An 18,513-nucleotide genomic window follows, 5' to 3' on the forward strand; every position below is an offset into this window, starting at 1 on the left:
TTGGCATACAGTTGTTCACATCTTCTATAATACTTTTTATTTCTATAAGCTTTGTAATGTTCCCATTTTCATTCCTGACTTTAGTGTGCTTTTGAGTCTTCTTTTGTTCTCTTAGTCTAAGCTTGAGGTTTGTCAATTTTGTTGATCTTTTCAAAGAACTAACTTTTGTTGATTTTCTCTATTGTTTTTGTATTCTCTATTTGGATCTCAGGTCTAATATTTATTATTTTTTCCCTTATTTTGGGTTTAGTTTGTTCTTTTTCTAGTTTTTTAAGGTGGAAGTTTAGGTTATCGATTTGAGCCCTTTATTACTTTTTAAAAAAAATGTAGATGTTCACTACTGTAAATTTCCCTCAGCACTTTTTCACTGTATTCCGTATATTTTGATATGTTGTATTTTCATTTTTAATCATCTCAAAGTATTTAATAATTTTCCTTGTGATTTGTTCTTTGACCCACTGGTTGTTTAAGAGTATGTTGCTTACTTTGCAGTTTGTGGATTTTCCAAATTTCCTTCTGTTACTGATTTCTAGTTTCATTCCGTTGTGGTCAGATAAGATACTTTGTATGATTTCAGTTTTTAATAATTTACTGAGACTTGTTTTGTGGCTGAACATATGGTCTAGCTTGGAGAATGTTCCATATGCACTTGAGAAGAATGTCTATATGGTTGTGTTAGGTGGAACAATCTGTATATGTCTGTTAGGTCTAGTTGATTTATAGTATTATTCATGTCTTCTGTTTCCTTGTTTATCTTTTGTATGGCTGTGCTATCTGTTGTTGAAAGTGGGATGTTGACATCTCCAGCTATTTCTCACCTTAGTTTTGTCAGTTTTTGCTTCATATATTTTATTATATATTGTTAGGTACATATATGTTTATAATTACATCTTCCCGACCCTTTTTTCGTTATACGATGTCGTTGTCTCTTGTAACATTTTTTGTCTTAAAGTCTATTTGCCTGATATTAGTATAGACACTCCAGCTCTCTTTTGGTTATTGCTTAACGTGTAATATCTTTCTGTCCTTTTTATTTTCAACTTATTTGTGTTTTTGTTTCTAAAGTGCAACTCTTGTTGGGGCGCCTGGGTGGCTCAATCAGTCTAGCGTCCGACTCTTGGTTTTGGCTCAAGTCATGCTCTCATGGTTCTTGGCTTCAAGCCCCACATCAGACTCTGCCCTGACAGTGCAGAACCTGCTTAGGATTCTCTCTCCCTCCCCTCTCTCTGCCCCTTCTCCACTCACACTTTCTCACTCAAAATAAAAATAAATAAACTTGAAAAAAAATGAAGTGCAACTCTTGTAGATACCATATTGTGGATCATTAAAACCAAATCCATTCTGGGGCTCCTGGGTGGCTCAGTCGGTTGAGCGGCCGACTTCTCTCAGGTCATGATCTTGCGGTCTGTGAGTTCGAGCCCCGCGTCGGGCTCTGTGCTGACCGCTCAGAGCCTGGAGCCTGTTTCAGATTCTGTGTCTCCCTCTCTCTGACCCTCCCCTGTTCATGCTGTGTCTCTCCCTGTCTCAAAAATAAATAAAACGTTAAAAAAAAAAAACAAAAAAACCCCAAAAAACCAAATCCATTCGGCCAATCTCTGCTTTTTAATTGGAGCATTTAATACATTTACACTTAATTAATTATAGAGACAGAAGGACTTCTGATTTTCTATTTGTTTTCCTATATCTTGTTTCTCTATTCCTCCATTACTACCTTCTTTTGTGTTAGATGTTTTCTCATATAACATTTTTATTTCTTTCTCATTTCTCAGACAATGTATCTTTTAGTTATTTTCTAGTGGTTGCCCTGGGGATTACAATCAGGATTTTAATTTATGACCACATAGTTCAAATTAATACCAATTTAGTTTTAATATTACACAAAAACTTTTCTTCCAAATAGCTCTGTACCCCCACTTTTATGTTATTGTGACAAGTTACATCTTTATAGTTGTTTGCCATCAAGATAGGTTTACAATTGTATCATGTATTTTTCTTTTTCTTTTTTTTTTTTTTTTAACGTTTATTCATTTTTTGAGAGAGAGAGAGAGAGAGAGACAGAGCACAAACAGGGGAGGGGCAGAGAGAGAAGCAGGCTCCAGGCTCTGAACTGTCAGCACAGAGCCCACCACAGCACTTGAACTTATGACCATGAAATCCTGACCTGAGCTGAAGTCAGATACTTAACCGACTGAGCCACCCAGGTGCCCCTATCATGTATTTTTCTAATTGATTAATTTTTAAGTGCTAAACCAGTATTGCATTCTTAGAATAAATTCAGTCAATAATGACATGTTATTGTTTTATCTTTATATTATTGGTTTAATTTGCTAATATTTTGCTAAGGATTTCTGTGTCTGTGTTCATGAGGGATATTGGTCTATAATTGTGTGTGTATGTGTTTTTGTCAAGTTTTAGTATCAGTAATGCTGGTCTTGTAAGTTGGAAATTGTTATCTTTTCCTGTATTTTATTTTATTTTAATTTTTTTTGTTAAGTTGGTGTTATTTCTTTTAAGTTTATTTATTTTGAGAGAGAACACATACATGTGAGTGAGTGAGAAAGAGAGAGAGAGAGAGAGAGAGAGAGAGAGAGAGAGAAAATCCCATGCAGGCCCCACACTCCCTGTGGAGCCTGACACAGGGCTCAAACTCATTAACTCTTAAACTGTTGAGATCATGATCTGAGCCAAAACCAAGAGTCAGACGCTTAACTGACTGAGCCACCCAGGAGCCCCAAATTGATGTTATTTCTTAAATGTTTGATAGAATTCATCAATGAAACCTTTTTTACCTAGATTTCTTTTTTTGTGGGAAGCTTTTCAATTATTTATTCACTTAAAAAGTAGATACAGGATTGTTCAGATGTTTCATTTCCATTTTGGCATGTTGATTTTTTCTAGAGGGTATCTGATTCATCTGAGTTGTCAAATTTGTTAGCATAAAGTTGTTCATGTTCTCCTAATAACCTTCTACTGTCTCTGGCAGTGTAACTTTAAAAAAATGCTTATATTAGCATTGTAGCAAACATTTATATAGTACTTATTACGTACTTTTCACTTTACAAATATTAACTTTTTTAATTTCCACAGGAGTTGGTGAGGTAGATAATGTTATCATTTCCATGAATGAAGAATTTCTATGAGTGAAGAAACAAACCAAAGTTAAACTAAGAGAGTTAAGGTGCCTTGCTCAAGATTACAGAGCTGCTGTATTAAGGGCTTAAATTGTAATCCAGCTGGTCTGGGTGCAGAGTCTTTTTCTTGACTACTATTTACTTTGCATTTCTTAAGTCACAGGTACCTGTTCTGTTCTTCTTATGGAATGTTGCTGTGTTCTCTTTAGAAATCATTCTTTCTCCTATCACCTTTATTTCACTAAGTAGAAATGTTTCTGGTATTCCTAATTAGAACTTGGAATGGCTTTTTCCTCCATAAAAACATTATGTATGATGGCTACACATTACTTGAAACATTATTGTTAATACTCTTCTTCAGTCACATAATATGTTAAAAAGACTTCTGGGACTTCCCTGGGAAGTTCACCACAATCTAATGTGAAATATGACTTCTGTGGGAAAATACTAGAAGATACTTATTTTAAATTCACTTACCTTTTAAGTATGGGAATTGTACTTTTTGAAATAACAATTTGAATTTACTGAGGTGTTTCTAAATCATAATTTTTAGAAGACAGACATTAAGGTTAATTTTTACACATATTTTATTGTTTTACTTTCATTAATTTGTTGATTAATGTCTTTCAGGGATATTCAAATGCTCAGAAGAATATTCTTCTTCAGGTGGATCAGAACTGTGTTCGCAATTCTTATGATGTCTTCTCTTTGCTGCGGTAAGAAACTTCTCAAACTGCCTGCATTTTCTAAAGAATGTTCCTCATTTTGAGTTTGTGACATTTCTGTGTGAGGAAATGTATGGGAGCTTTAGAAGTTGTTACTCAGGCTTAGCATTTTTTTGTGAGAGCTTCATAAATTTTGTAGCTACAGTGATTTAAGTTTATCTGTTTCTCAAAGCCTTTGGAAAGCCATTTGCTTTCTCTGGACAGTGGGAGAGAATGATTGGAAGCCAGTGATCTTAAAACAGGGACATGAGCTGTTTCCGGTTTTCTGTACTATAAAGAGCAGCAACCAGAGGTACAGAATTTAGACTTATCAAAATCTTAACAACTACAACATTACTAAAAAAGCCCTCCAATAGCCCCAGACATGGCTTAGAGCTTTGACCTGCTGTTCATCTTAGAAGAATCATATTTGGCAAGGCACGGGAGCTTTGCATGAATCTCAGGCTCAGAGGCTTAACTAAATGCCTTAACTCTATATTTTCATAATGTCTGGGCTTAATTTTGAAAATTTTCTAAATTTGTTTTTAATTTTCAAAGTGGTAGATCATCAAGGACATTTTCCCAGGAGGCAGGCAACCAAAATAAATGCAGTTCAAAATAAAGGTAACAGTGACGTTCAGCCTATGTTCACCCTACTTAGACAGATGGTTCATTGAAATTTGATTTTGGCAGCAATTTTCTAATGTTTACATAACACATCATAAATTTCAGACCATTAGACATCCTCAATATATCTACTAGAGGAAGAGTCCAGAAGGATGGTTGGACTCTTGTCCAATTGGATGATTGTTTGTTTTATAAACATTATGGAATGGGCCTTTCCTTTGCAAATCTTGAATCTTATTATACATGATGATAAAGTTTAGTCACATGCCTGTGTAAATTGCTCTTAAGAGACCATGATTTCAACTATAGTAACCACAGACATTTGATGACTTTTGATTCTTATCTGGAAAGTACTTCTCCTTTGACTTCTTAGGATATGTAAGAGAATGGACAGGATTGGTAATTGGATGGAAAGCAGGAGGTGTCAAAATATATAACTCATAGTTTTGAGCCTATTCGGTTTGGGAGTACATTGAGTTTTAAGTATTAAAAAGAAGAATGTACAGAAATAGTTTGAAATTTGGGTAAGCCACTGATATTTCTTGACCTGCCTTTCTCAGTGAAATGAGGGTGTGGATATTACTATTTTAAAGATACTTTCCAAGTGTGAGACGGTGTGATCTTATTAGAGAAATCCAGAGAATTAAAAGAAAAAGAAATATGAAGTCTGTGAAAAGAGGAGGATTTGGGCAAGGCGGCATCATAGAAACTAAGAGAATAGAGATTCAGGCAGGATTGAATGCTCTCTAATGGGATAGGAAAATAAGAACTGAAGAAATACTGTAGGATCTTGGGAAGCAGCATGGTTTAACAGAGAATGCTTTGGTTAATTTGACCCTGACTTTAGTTCTCCCTGGTTTATCTGAATTCATTTAACTTCTCGGATTCTTCTAAAAGGTGGGAAGCGTGCTCGCTTCGGCAGCACATATTAGCACATTTTAGCACATAGCACTAAAAGGTGGGAAGCAGCAATGTTATAAATTTGTGTAATTTATACGCATTCCCACAGTTATTCTCTTACTGTCTTAGAAGCTTTTTGTGTTCAGACATCAGGGATCAGCCCTTGTCTTCAGTGTAGAAGCTGAGGCCAAGAGGTGTTAAATGATTAATCGGAGAGCACGCAGCAAGTAAGAGCTAGACTGGAAGTTGGTGTGAAGGTTTTCCGGCAAGCAAGTTTTGCAGATCCTTTTCAGAGTCTTACCTTTCTAGATTGGTGGTTGTTAAGGTTGTTATAAGGTGCACATAGCATAATGACAGGGAAAATTTTTTGAAAATCACAGAGCCCTCCATGAATTCAAAATCATCAGATGCATTTGGTAGTTAGTTGCTCATTTATTTAACATTGATTCTTGCAATGATAATATGTCTTAGGGGTTTCATTTCTAAGATGCTTTCCAGATTCCTCAGGGGTGTCAGCAGTTTGAAATGCCTTCTTAGCAGTGGCCTTCTCATTACCACTGTGTAAATCATTTATAGCTGGTAACATAGATGTATTCTTTTGAATCAGGTCAAGCGCCTATGTGTCAACCAAATTACCTGAGCCCGGAGAGTTACTCTGGAACTAGAAACTTTACATTGTACTTGTCAACATTAAGGAGTAAGATGGAACTTTTTCTGATAATTCTCTTAGACATTAGTAAAGAGTAAACATCATTTATCTGCTAAATTAAAACTTCTTTTTTTCTCATAGTTCTTGCCATGATTTGTGTAGGGTGCTTTCTGGGAAATTTAATTTTGTGCTGATTAGCTTTGTTCAGTTTCCCTTCTTTTACTCAGTCAACATTGGTGATAGAGTAATTTTTAAAAGTAGTATGTTTTTCTTTCCCTGATGCCTTTTTTTGGTGTATGAAATTGTTACTTCTTGGTCGGTAATTTTATGTGAAAACACAGAGTCTGAATTCTTTAATATCACTTAACTTCACAAAATTCTCAGTGTCATTTGGTGTCAGGACTAAACCCAGATCTCTTGATTCTGTTTTTTGAGAGTATATTCTATAGAAGTTAATGATTTTCATTATGTTGCTGTGCCACTAGGATGCCTATATTCCTTCCAGTTTTTAAATGTGAATGCCTCGGAAAAATAGGAAATCTTGACTAAGGCAAGGATTTTGCAGCATCTACGACCAGAGCATTAGTACCCCACGTCAGATGTGTTGTGACATTTCGTAGGAAGACAGTGACCTGAGGTTTTATTCAGAGTTTTCCTCCCGTACTTAAAAACGTAGGCTAATTTCAGTGTTACCAAAGTAATAGCAGCTCTTTCCAAATTTACATGCAGTGTGTGTGATGGTAATTAGATTTGTGCTTCTCTAACCCTTGGAAATGCCTGGATTAAGTGTTCCACTTATTTAGGAGCCACTTTACTCGTTACATTCGATACTTTAAATTAGGATGTTCACCACAAGGTGTCAATGTTGCTCTTTGACTGGCACTTGAAATTTCATTTATTTTATGGTTTTGAACTGAGACAAGCTGGATTACAAAGTACAAGTGAGCATTTATTTTTAGAAGTTAACTTTTTTCCTCTATTATTCCTTCTAGGTTAAAGAGTTCCTAGGCTTGTTGGATAACTTTCCTCTCTTCGTTCTGTTGATTTTTCAAATCCTGTTGGTGATACGGAGTTATTGAAAGGTTAGAAGGAGAAGGAGTGATATGGTTGGTGTGCAATTGAGATCTCTAGCTGTGGGGACAATGTGGGATCAGCGGGATGAGGCTGGAAGCGGGAGACAGCTGTAATCCGGTGTGTTCTCTGAGACTGAAAGATTACTTTTGATTTTTAAAAACTCTTTTTTTTTTTTTTTTTTGGTTCCTTCCATGCTTCCTCAAAAAAGGTAGCTCTACTGTAGTGAGATAATCTTGGTGTTCTTCTAGTAGTTTTTATTGCCCCTCCCTCTTCTTGACATGACCTGCTTTTGCCAGTTTAAGAAGTGGAAGTATGGTGAAGGCTCATGGGCCCTCCACCTTCGTTCCAGTCCTAACAGTGTCATAAGCCCATCACTGGATGCAAACCTTTGGGCAGATTACTTCGGCATGCCTCAAACCACTTGTGTAAAATGGCAATATTTTTCTCATAGGGATATCATGAGAATTAAATAAGGTAAAAGACGTAAAAGGTCCTAAGACAGTACTGACATAGAGTAGACATTCAATACAGAATAGTGTTCATTTTCCCCTTTCCTTCCCCCATCTTGGAATTTGCTTTCTTCTCAGTGCCAGTGCTCTGTTTTTATATTAACATTAACTTTTTCAATCTTCAACATAATTTCTCTTTCTTTTCTTGCCATTCTAATGTCTACCACCCAACCTCTGCTTTTAGAGTTCCTTTTATAAATCCTGAACAATCACAATAAAATCATTTAACGGGTTTATGTCTTTTCTCCCCAGCAACATTGAAAACTTCTTAAAGGAAGGGATTATTTCATATGGCTATATTTTATTCCCTCTTTCGGTCTTACTGACAATTCATGGTTATGTTGGAGTTCCCATGGACGCTGTTGTGACCCTGGAGACTTAGGTCCTGTGGATCCTATGGCCCTTCTGCTTTATTCTTTCTCCCTGAGTGCTCTCTTCCATGGCTACAGCTGCACCCAGCACACCCTCATGTTAGTGACTCTCAAATCTGTACCTCTAGTTCCTTCCCCTCTTTTGGATTTCTGGTCTGTATTTTCTAGTGACCCTTAGACATTTGTACTTCCATGTTCTGTAGGAATCTCAGCCCTAACGTGTCCAGAGCTACACTCATTGGTGTAATACTCCTCTTCCTTTTCTTTTCCCTGGATGTCTGATGTCCTATATATCATCATCTCAGGCACCCAAGGGAACATACCCCTCTTTATTCCCATCTCTATTTTCTGGGACTGTTTCCTGACCTCCCAACTAGTCTCCCTACTACCAGTTTTTCCTGCATGCAATTGGCTGCTATTATTTATTGAACAGTTACTTTCTGCCAGGAACTTTTCTCAGTGCTTAGCATTAATCAACTCTCTTAATTTTACAGCAACTCTCTGTGTTGAGATCTGTTTCTATACCTATTTAACAGATGAGGAAATTGAGGCACAGAGTAGTTTAGTAGCTTGTCCAAGGTCACACAAGTAGTTCCTATTAGCCTGTATTCAGATCCAGAAACTCTAGTTCCTGAGCCCATATTCTTAATCAGTATATTTTACTCCTTTCTAATCTTTTATATTGATTTGGTACAATTTATGTGCCACATTGCTGCCAGAGTATCCTTTAAAAGAAAATACCGGTTTTGCTACTCATTGGGCCTCGAAATCTTTGAGCCATCACATACAGGATATAGTCCACAGTTGTTGTTGTTGTTGTTCTTCCTCTTCTTTTTAAAGTGTCTTTATTTATTTTGAGGGAGAGAAGGGGCAGAGAGAGAGAGGGAGAGAGAATCCCAAGCAAGCTCCACGCTGAGTGCAGAGCCCAGTGGAATCCAATGTGGGGTGTGATCTCACAACTGTGCGATCATGACCTGAGCTAAAATCAAGAGTCGGATGCTTAATTAACTAAGCCACCCAGGTGCCCCAGAAGTCCATACTTCTTAATGTGGTATTCAGAAGATGTTGCTCCTTTTTTTTTTTTTTTTTTAAGTAATCTCTACCCAACGTGGGGCTTGAACTCACAACCTCCAGATCAAGACTCGCATATTCCACTGACTGAGCCAGCCAGGCTCCCCTCAAAGGACATTGTTTTGAACACTCTGTAGGGACTAGTATCCTTCTTTCAAGTCCTTCTACCACTACCTGTGCAATTAATAGGTAGCATTTATTGAGTACTTACTGTGTTATAATTATTCATTGTCTGATTCTCTCTCCTGTTAGCACCCCCAAACTGAGGGATCCTTTAGGCAGGATCTCTTGTTTTATTGGTCTCTGCATAAGCCCTATCACAATGTATCTCGTAAGCAGACAATAAAAGCTCTTTTGATCAAATTGAAAATTGAACTATTTTTCAGGTTACAGGGGTTTTTATTGTTTTAGTGATTGGTTTTGGCTTGCATCTGACAAAATGAGAGTTGTAAAAAAATTCTAGGCCATTATCTAAAAAAGTGTTGAAAATGTAATCAGATCTGTGAACCTTCAGCTGCCTCTTTTCTTTCTGCCACTGCCCTCCACAAAACATCTGGCGAGATTTCAGGATTTTGGGACTTTTAATCTTACTCTCCTTGTATGGATTTTTCTGGAAGACCTTTTTCTGGCTGTCTGGAGGTAAATTGTTACTCCCCTCCCTTTCCCTGCTTTGATAGAAAATACTTTCTCCTATAGAATTTCAATTTTAAAAGGGAAATGCTTACATCGAATGCATTATTCTTCAGGTAATGTTTAGAAAACAGATGGGATGAGATGTATAAGGGCATTACCCTGTATAATCTTTAAATTTGGGATATGATAACCAGCTTTGGTTGAGGGAGGGTCTTTCCCTCTTTCTGCCTAATGATCTCTCTTTGGTAATTGCAAGTATAAGGAATATGGCTAAGAACCCAGCCATAGGCAAAAGATTATCATAGAATTTATGTTCTAAAACTCCTATATTTTGCCATTTGTAGCAGGGACTAGGCTCTTAGTATCAGTGTGTCATTTTTTTTTTTATTTTTATTTTTTTTAAGTTTATTTATTTTTGAGACAGAGAGAGACAGAGCATGAACGGGGGAGGGTCAGAGAGAGAGGGAGACACAGAATCGGAAGCAGGCTCCAGGCTCTAAGCCATCAGCCCAGAGCCCGACGCGGGGCTCGAACCCACAGACCGTGAGATCGTGACCTGAGCAGAAGTCGGACGCTTAACTGACTGAGCCACCCAGGCGCCCCTCAGTGTGTCATTTTTAATAAATTAGAAGGGGAATCAAGAGGATTCCTATTAACATAGACACACTGACAGCAAAGAGCAGTGAAAGCTTGCTGGTAATTTGCTCTCTTTCTGATTTAGTCTTTGATTCAGGGACATAATTGGGTGGTAAGTCATATTAGCTACTGTCCTACCTTTAAAGTCACTGTGTTTGGATTCATAAACGGCACCGTCACTACTAAAAGAAGGGTAGGGAGAAGTAGTCCAACTGTAAAGAGAGACTAAGTGAAAAAGCATAGTTAGATTACATCTTGTATGTGTGTCAGTCCTATACCCAAGCACATCTCCATATTGCAGTTCATAACTGAAGTTAATAATGAGAAGTACTTAGTAAAGTGTATTGGTTTTCGCTAATGCTGTCTCTAATGGGTGATGATACTGAAGCACAGAAAGGTGAAATGACTAGCTTAGCACCACAGTACAAATAAATGTCAAAGCAGGTTTGAAGAAGGTCTGGACATGTGCTTTTCTCCATTATGCCAGGTTGATACCAAACCATCAGTAAAATGTAAAGTTGTGATTATTAGAGCCTGTGTCAGAACGCAGGGACATGTGATAAGTTTTAGAAAGGTGTTCAAGCAAAATTTTAAATGAAAAGTTTTGGTATTTGATGTCAGCTTTGGTTAAACAAAAACAGTATTTATCTGTAATAGCACATTTTATTTATTCATCTTTCTCTCCCCACACACATAAATATGTATACATATACATAAATACACTTAAACATACGTATATGTGTTTGCAGAAGTAGAATTTGAACAAAATAACTTTAGGTGCCACTTTTTTCTCCTTCGGTTTACATTTTGGCTTGTCTCCTTCCTGAAGCCTTTCTCCCCCACTACGTTGCCAGAAAAACACAAGCTGTAGCCTGAATGTTTGTCATCTCCACCCACCCCTCATCCATATGTTAAAACCTAATCCCCAGTGTGATGGTATTTGGAGATGGGGCTTGTGGGGTCTACCCTCAAGATGGGGATAGTGCCCTTATAAAAGAGGCCCTGGGGAGATACCTGTCCCTTCCACCATCTGAGATTATGGTGAAAAGATGACTGGCTGTGAACCAAGAAACAGTCTCTCACCAGACACCAGCCAAGCAGGTGCCTTGATCTTGGACTTCCTGGCCTCTAGAACTGTGAGAAATAAATTTCTGTTTATAGCCCATCCAGTCCATAGTGTTTTGTTATAGCAGCCTGAGCTAAGATGCCACCCAGACATGGAACACATGTCCACGTGACCCATAGTCACCAACTCACCCATGTTAACAATTTGATGTGTGTCTGTATTTTTTTCCCATGGTCTTTTATATATATGTCATAGATATCACTGTATACACATATACATACGTATGTATGTGTGATAAGAGTTTTAATTGCTGTTTGACAAAATTATAGTGGATATTATATACATGACTCTATATCTTATTTTTCTTGTTCAGTATTCCATGTGCAAATCTCTTCAGTTCACTCTTTTAATGGTTTCATAATAGTCCATGATAGAGGTGCACCATATTTTTCAACTAGTATCCTGTTGATAGGTGTTAATATTTACTATGGCTCTGGTTTTTTGTTTGTATGTTTTGCCACTCTGCACAATACTGCCGTAAATTTATCTATATATCTGTGTATCTGTATCTTTATATTTATGATGTATTCATTTGTGCGAATTAAATTTCCAGGAGTGGAACTTCTGTCAGAGGGTGTGTATAGTTTTTAATATTAAGAGACGTCAGATTGTTTTCTCGAAGAGTGCAAACAATATGTGGCGTTATTCCTTATCCTGAATCCCTGCTGGCAATGGGAAATCATTTTTTGGTGCTTTTTGTTAAATCTCATTAGCCTCAGTGTAAGTGCTTCATCTGGGCTACAAGTGACAGTGAACATCTTTTCTTGAGTTTGTTAGCCATTTAGTGTATTCTTCTGTGAATTTGCGTATTCATATACTTAATCTGTTTTTATTGTTGCTTACATTTTTTTCATAAAGTTTTAAGACTCCTTGTTATTGTTTCCAAACTTATCAGTTATATCTTGAGTTGGTATGCCTTATACAAAAGTTTACGTTTGTTATATTATATAATTCTACTTTTTCTTGTATAGCTCCTGAGTACTCTGTCTTGGCTTAAGAAGTCTCTCTTACACTTTGGTTCTGCATACATTTTATAATTTTTCTTGAGGCTTATATTATTTTACTTTTTAAATGAAATCTTCAATACGCCTTGGAATTATTCTTAAATATGTATGTAGATATCCCATATATTGTGAGGTAGATTAATTTTCTTCACAGGTGAATATCCAGTTGTGCCGGTACCTATTTTTTCCCACTGAATTTAAATACTACTTTTGTCATATACTCAAAGCTCATATCTGCTGGGCCCATTTCTGGATTCTCTTTTTGGTTGTGATCTTTTTGTCTATTCCCTTGCCAATTTCAAGTTGATTTCATCAGAGTGGGTTTTTGATATGTTGTGCTATCAAGGCAAATCCCCTTCTTGCTACTCTTCTTTTTCATAACTGTTTTTGGCTGTTCTCAGAACCTTATTCTTCCATATGAACTTTAAGGTTATTTTGTCCTATTCTTAGAAAAAACTTTATTAGAATTTGAATGAGAATTTTGGTATCCATTGGCTTCATATGTTTTGACAGAACTGTCATTTTTATGATATTAGTATTCCCATCCAGACATGGTATGTCTTATATATTTGTTCAAATTTTATTTTATTCCTTTAATAAGATTTTATACTTTTCTTTATATGATCATGTGCTTTTCCACTAAGTTTGTTTTTAAGTACGGTATCGTTTTTACACTATTGTATAAAGTATATTTTCCATTTCCATTGCTTCATAGGGAAAAGCTGTAATTTTAAGAAAATCTTCTATGTCTGTATCAAGTTATTTTTCTTGTTATTATTGGTTTTTAAGGAAAGCTTTCTTAGATTTTCTTGGCATATACTCATTATCATCAATAAAATGTAGGTTTATTTGTTCTTCTCCAGTGTTTACAGTGATTTTCTACTCTAACTGCATTTCCTAAAACTTCTAGAACTTGTAAAATAATGCCAAAAAGTAATGGAAATAGTGAACATGCTAGTCCAGTTCTTGGTTTAATTGAAAATGTCCAATATTTTGCTGTTCAGAATGTTTTGTTAATTTTGGAAGATATTTTAAATAATTCTTCTTGTTTATTTTATGTTTTTTATTAGGAATGGATACTGAATTTTTGGCAATGCCTTTCCAAAGGCATTTATTATTAACATGTTTTTCTTCCTTTAATTTATAACTGTAATAAAGAATGTAGATTTCCGGATATTGCATTATTAGTTAGCTATAGGGTATTCTTTTGCTCAGTACTATAAATCAGGTTGGTGTGTAGCATTTGTAACATGTAGTTATTTTTTGGGCGTTGGGTGGGGGAGTGGGGCAGGGTAGGTAACCATTTTTCCTCAGATCTTAAAATTGAATTGGCAAGTTTTTCATCTTTTTCTATGACCCTAATCTGTAAAATGATAATAATAGCATCACCCTTATTGGGTTGTTTGGAAGATTCAATGAATTCATGTGAAGAACTTAGTACAATGCCTAAATATAACTATATATGTTAAGTAGCATCATCTTCAGCTGAAACCCATTAAATAATTTTGGAAATTTTAAATTCTTTAAAGGTCTGTTAGAATTTAGCTGTTAAATCATCTAGTTTAGTTTTTGCTAAGAAACCATGTATTTCCTGTAGATTTTTAAATTTATTGCTGAAATGGTATGTATGTTTTTATTTTATAATTCTCTTGATCATTTTAATAATTTACAGCATCTTTTCTAAGCCCAGAAACCACTCTAGTATTTCAGTGAGAAATAGTGTTATATTATGAATTCCTCTTGGACAAGATGCTTTCTGATATTGAAGAATTCTTTTACTGTGTGAGCTAACACAAATTATTTGAGATACTTTTTGCCTTTAAAATGTTAGAAAGAGAATGAAGAACTTAAACTACACAAGCTTAGTGAATTGGGATCTAGTTTATAATATTATCCCCAACCCGACATATACCACCAACCTGACTTAGAGTAGATACTCAGTAAATATTTGTTAAATGGTTAAATTAATAAATACTGGATGAAATACAACCTGGTTGGATAATAGCTGAATAATAGGTAGGTCTTTGGAGGAATTTTTTTAAATGATCTTTAATCACCTTTCCAAAGATAATACTAACCTTGGATATGTTCTCTCCCAATGATACTATGTTTTTAATATAAAATATCTGAGTATTTAATTTTAGACAAAGCATTTGCTAATGAAAGCCATGTAAAGGCATCATATGGTAAATTAACTCCGGTTTATTAACTGAGTTGACCGATGGATCTGATTGTCTTTAACTGGGACTTTTCTGTAGGCTATTCATGCTGCTAAGTCTATTTTCTCTAGTCTACTAAATGTTCAACAGGGAGTAGGAACATAGTGGGTAAATTAAATGAGCCCTCTCCAAAGCAGTGTTTAGAATTCCTGGTTTGGAGCAATAGTTAAGTTTTAAATGTTGTTGGGATAGTTACGTGCATAAAATCAGTGTAAAGAGGCACAGAGCATACACTGAGGGCAGGTACAGATAAGAGTAGTCTTCTGCCTGAGAGAGATGTTCTCTGACCCTCCCCCTGTCCTTCAGTTCTGGCTTGAATTCACAGGGCTGCTTTACTGAGACTGCTTTGTCTAAGAAGTCACTGCAAATGATGGCTTTACCGTCACACCCCGCATAGCTGCCTTGTAACTTCTGCATTCACACTGGGGCCAGGCATGTTCCAAGGCAGCTTTCCAAGCTTTGGTGATTTCACCCTGATGTCTCTGCCAATCACAATAACCGCTTACCATTAAACACCTACCCCACCCATAACTTGATTTTTTTACATGCTGTTTTATTAAGAGAACTTATCAGAGATTTTAGGAGAATTAATATGTTATGCTTATCAGGATAGCACCTGACCCTTGAAGTAAACTTTATTTTAAAAGTGGGACATTTTACCTTGGAAGAGAATCCGAGAGTCAACATGTTTATCTGTTGAGGAGAGTGGACATTGTAATAATAATAGCCTCATTCCTATGGTTGCTCCTTTAGGACTAGAAGTACTGTCTTAACGTGAGAAGCCAGATTCTTACTTTGGGGACCTGTATTCTACTAGGGTATATTAACAGATACAGCAAGCAAAGGAGTCTCACTATATTCATTGAGAAATTAATAATTTCTAAATATTTTGTTGGTATTGTAGGAATAAGTGAGAATCTCACCCTTCTGTATGCCTACACAGGTGGTAGGGAGGGAAAATAACATTTGAGTGTCTAAAACATGGAAGACATTTAATGCAAAAAACTTAGCATACATATTTTTATAGTATTCACAATCGCATGCTACTATTATAATTCTATTTTACCGGGAAGCAAACCGCAGCTTGGAAAAATTGAGCTAGTATGTTTTCAGAGTCCAAACATGTTCAATGGCAAAGGCCTTTCTAATCTATTTCTCCGTCTTACGGAAGAATTCCCTGTGACATTTCTTTCTCTCCTTGAAACTGCCTAACAGTATCCATATCCCTTCCAATAAATTTCCTTCGTGATGCACCCGAGTGTAGAGCGGGCCGGGCATTTCTCAGTCTTTTAGCACTTGCACAATGGAGGCTTTCATTTCCTAGAGCGATCTGAAGTATGTTTAGCACACTCATCCCTGTGTCTTCCCATGTTGGAGGTGCTGAGTAAAGCCTGCAGGTTTGCCTTTGAGGAGTGTCTTTATAATTCTATGACCACGCGGTTCCCTTTACTTCTTTTCCCTCTGTGTGAAGAGATTGGACAATGGTTTTTCCTTGGTTGGCCTCCCTCTCTATTTTCAAGCCTCCAATCCTTAAATTCTGATTCTGTAAGAAGCACACTGATGCCCTAGAGGTAAAAATGAGTTTTCCACAGTAGCACCGATTATTCCATCTCACAGATTCTTTGTTTCTAGTGACAGAGTCAGGTATGAACCTTGGAATAGGACTGGCTTTAAACAGTTTCTGGGGACATTTAAACATCTGAAAAACTCAGTGTAAGCAATAAATGGACTCAACAGCTTTCGAAAAGGAGCTAAGATGATCTAATGTTGCATTAATTAAAATACAGTGTCCATATCAAGTCTTCATGGACTTTTCATTAACTCACATCTGGAATATTCTGTTTAACTTGAGTCCCTGTTTACTCTAATGAAGAAGATCTAGGCGAGATGGCCCCTAGAGGGGTTTTAAAGCAGTCATATGAAAACTAGTTAGGAATAGAAGATATTTAGCTTAGAGAAAAGAGGACTTTGACGATATAGTTGATGCCTTAGAATTAAGTTGGCAAAAAATTATTGGGTAATAGTATTAAAACAGATGCACTTATTGAATGTGTATTGCCAGCTAAATCCTCTCTATGCTTTATCTCATTTAATCCTCAAAGCAAATTTATGTGATTTATGCTATTTTTTGTTATCCCTATTTCGGTAGTGAGGAAACAGATCCGGAAAGGGAAATTGACTTGCATAAGGTTGGATTGTGACAGAGCCAGACAGATAGATTTCCTTTCCTTTCTCCCATGCTGCCACCCACATTCTATAGAATAAATATTTAGGTATATTTTTCCTGTGGGTAGAATAATGATAGTGCTAAAGGGGATCAAGAGTACTGAGGATGCTAGAAGGAGTTTCGTATGTATGTATGTATTAATTTATTTGAGAGAGAGAGAGAGAGAGAGAGAGAGGGAGCGTGTGTGTGTGTGTGTGTGTGTGTGTGTGTGTGTAGAGGTGCGGGCAGAGGGAGAGAGAGAGAATCTTGAGCAGGCTCCACAGTCGGTGTGGAGCATGATGCGGGGCTCAATCTCATGACTGTGGGATCATGACCTGAGCTGAAATCAAGAGTTGGATTTACCTGACTGAGCCACCCAGAAGTCCCATGATGAGTTATTTTAGATAGGGTGACCATGGAAGACCTCACTGAGAAGAAAATACTGGAACAAAGCCTTGAAAGAGAGAACGAAGCAAGCTGTGTGGGTATCTGTGGGAAGAACATTCTAGAGGACACAATTAGCAGTACAAAAGCCCTGAGGTGGGAGTGAGCTTGGTTTGTTGCAAGAACAGGTAAGCGGTTAGTCTATAGTGAGCCAAGTTGGCAGAGGCTAGATTGTGTAAAGTTTTAGATTTTTTCCCCAAGTATGATGGGAAAATATTGGATGGTTTTGATCAAGGGAGCGATGTGATCTGATTTTTATTTAAAGAAAATGGGTCTGGCATGGAGAACAGACTGAGGGGAGGGAGAGTGGCAGGAGAGAGATTAGTTAAGAGACTCTTGTCACTTGCAGGTAAGAGGTGAGAGTGACTTAGGCTGTTCTGGTAGCAGTTGAGGTAAATTAAGCGAAGTGGTACTTTTCTGGACATATTTTGAAAATAGAGCTAACCAGACTTGCTAATGGAATCAGTGTGCATATGTGGGGTAAATTGGACTTAAGGATAACTTCTAGATAATTAATCTGAGCAACTAGGTCAATTGTAGTGGTATTTATGAAAGTAAATTCTGTGAGATTCCTGCGGGGGAAAGAAGCAGCAGGCAATGGGGAATCAAGAATATATTTGGGACATGTTGACTTTTGAGATAGGTATTAGTTGTGAAGGTGAGGGTGCTGAGAGGCAGTTGGATATGCAGTTTTGATATTGGGGCTAATTGGTGCCAGAGATGTGAATTTGGGAGTTCTGTCAGTCAAGGTTCAGGGTAGGAAACACCAAGCACTCTAGATATTTTCATCAGAAAGAGATTTAGTACAGATAATTGGGTGTTCTATAGACACCCCATCATTAGAGGGCTGGAGGGGTAGAAGTTGGGAGGCTGCTGCTAGCCTCAGCGGCACACTACCACTAGTCTTCAAGGTCAACCCATCGAACCTGTGATCCTGTCATCACAAAACTGCTGCCAGTGAAATCACCATCCCACACTCGCCAGATACCCGAGTGAGGACACTGGCTACCGCGTAAGCTCCCACCGGAGAGAGCCTGGCGCTGCCGCTGGAGGAATGGCTTCCACCTTCCAGATTTTGCTCAAGGTTTTTCAACGTTTGGGAAGAGGATAGAGCAGAGAATGGGCAGCTAATGAGGTCAAGGGAAATCTAGGACGCTGTGGTGTCCCAGAGCCAAAGTAGATCAAGTCTGCTCAGGGTTGTGCTCTGCT

General features: G+C 37.1%; 2 protein-coding genes across 4 annotated transcripts in view; both read left to right on the forward strand.

Moving 5' to 3' along the window:
- Nucleotides 1-18,513, forward strand: part of RPS3 (ribosomal protein S3) — a 780,806-nt gene that overhangs the window by 454,549 nt on the left and 307,744 nt on the right. The gene's annotated exons all lie outside the window — the stretch shown is intronic.
- UVRAG (UV radiation resistance associated) overlaps nt 1-18,513 on the forward strand; it is a 296,234-nt gene that overhangs the window by 76,404 nt on the left and 201,317 nt on the right. For all 3 annotated transcript variants that reach the window (XR_007455275.1, XM_049619579.1, XM_049619586.1), the window contains exon 6: nt 3,762-3,847. Coding sequence is in view for 2 of the 3 variants with exons in the window: in XM_049619579.1 (XP_049475536.1) it covers nt 3,762-3,847 (86 nt within the window). In the remaining variant the exon portion in view is untranslated. The remainder of the gene's footprint in view (nt 1-3,761; nt 3,848-18,513) is intronic.

This window comes from Panthera uncia, chromosome D1 (assembly GCF_023721935.1).
Source record: "Panthera uncia isolate 11264 chromosome D1, Puncia_PCG_1.0, whole genome shotgun sequence".
NCBI lineage: Eukaryota > Metazoa > Chordata > Mammalia > Carnivora > Felidae > Panthera > Panthera uncia.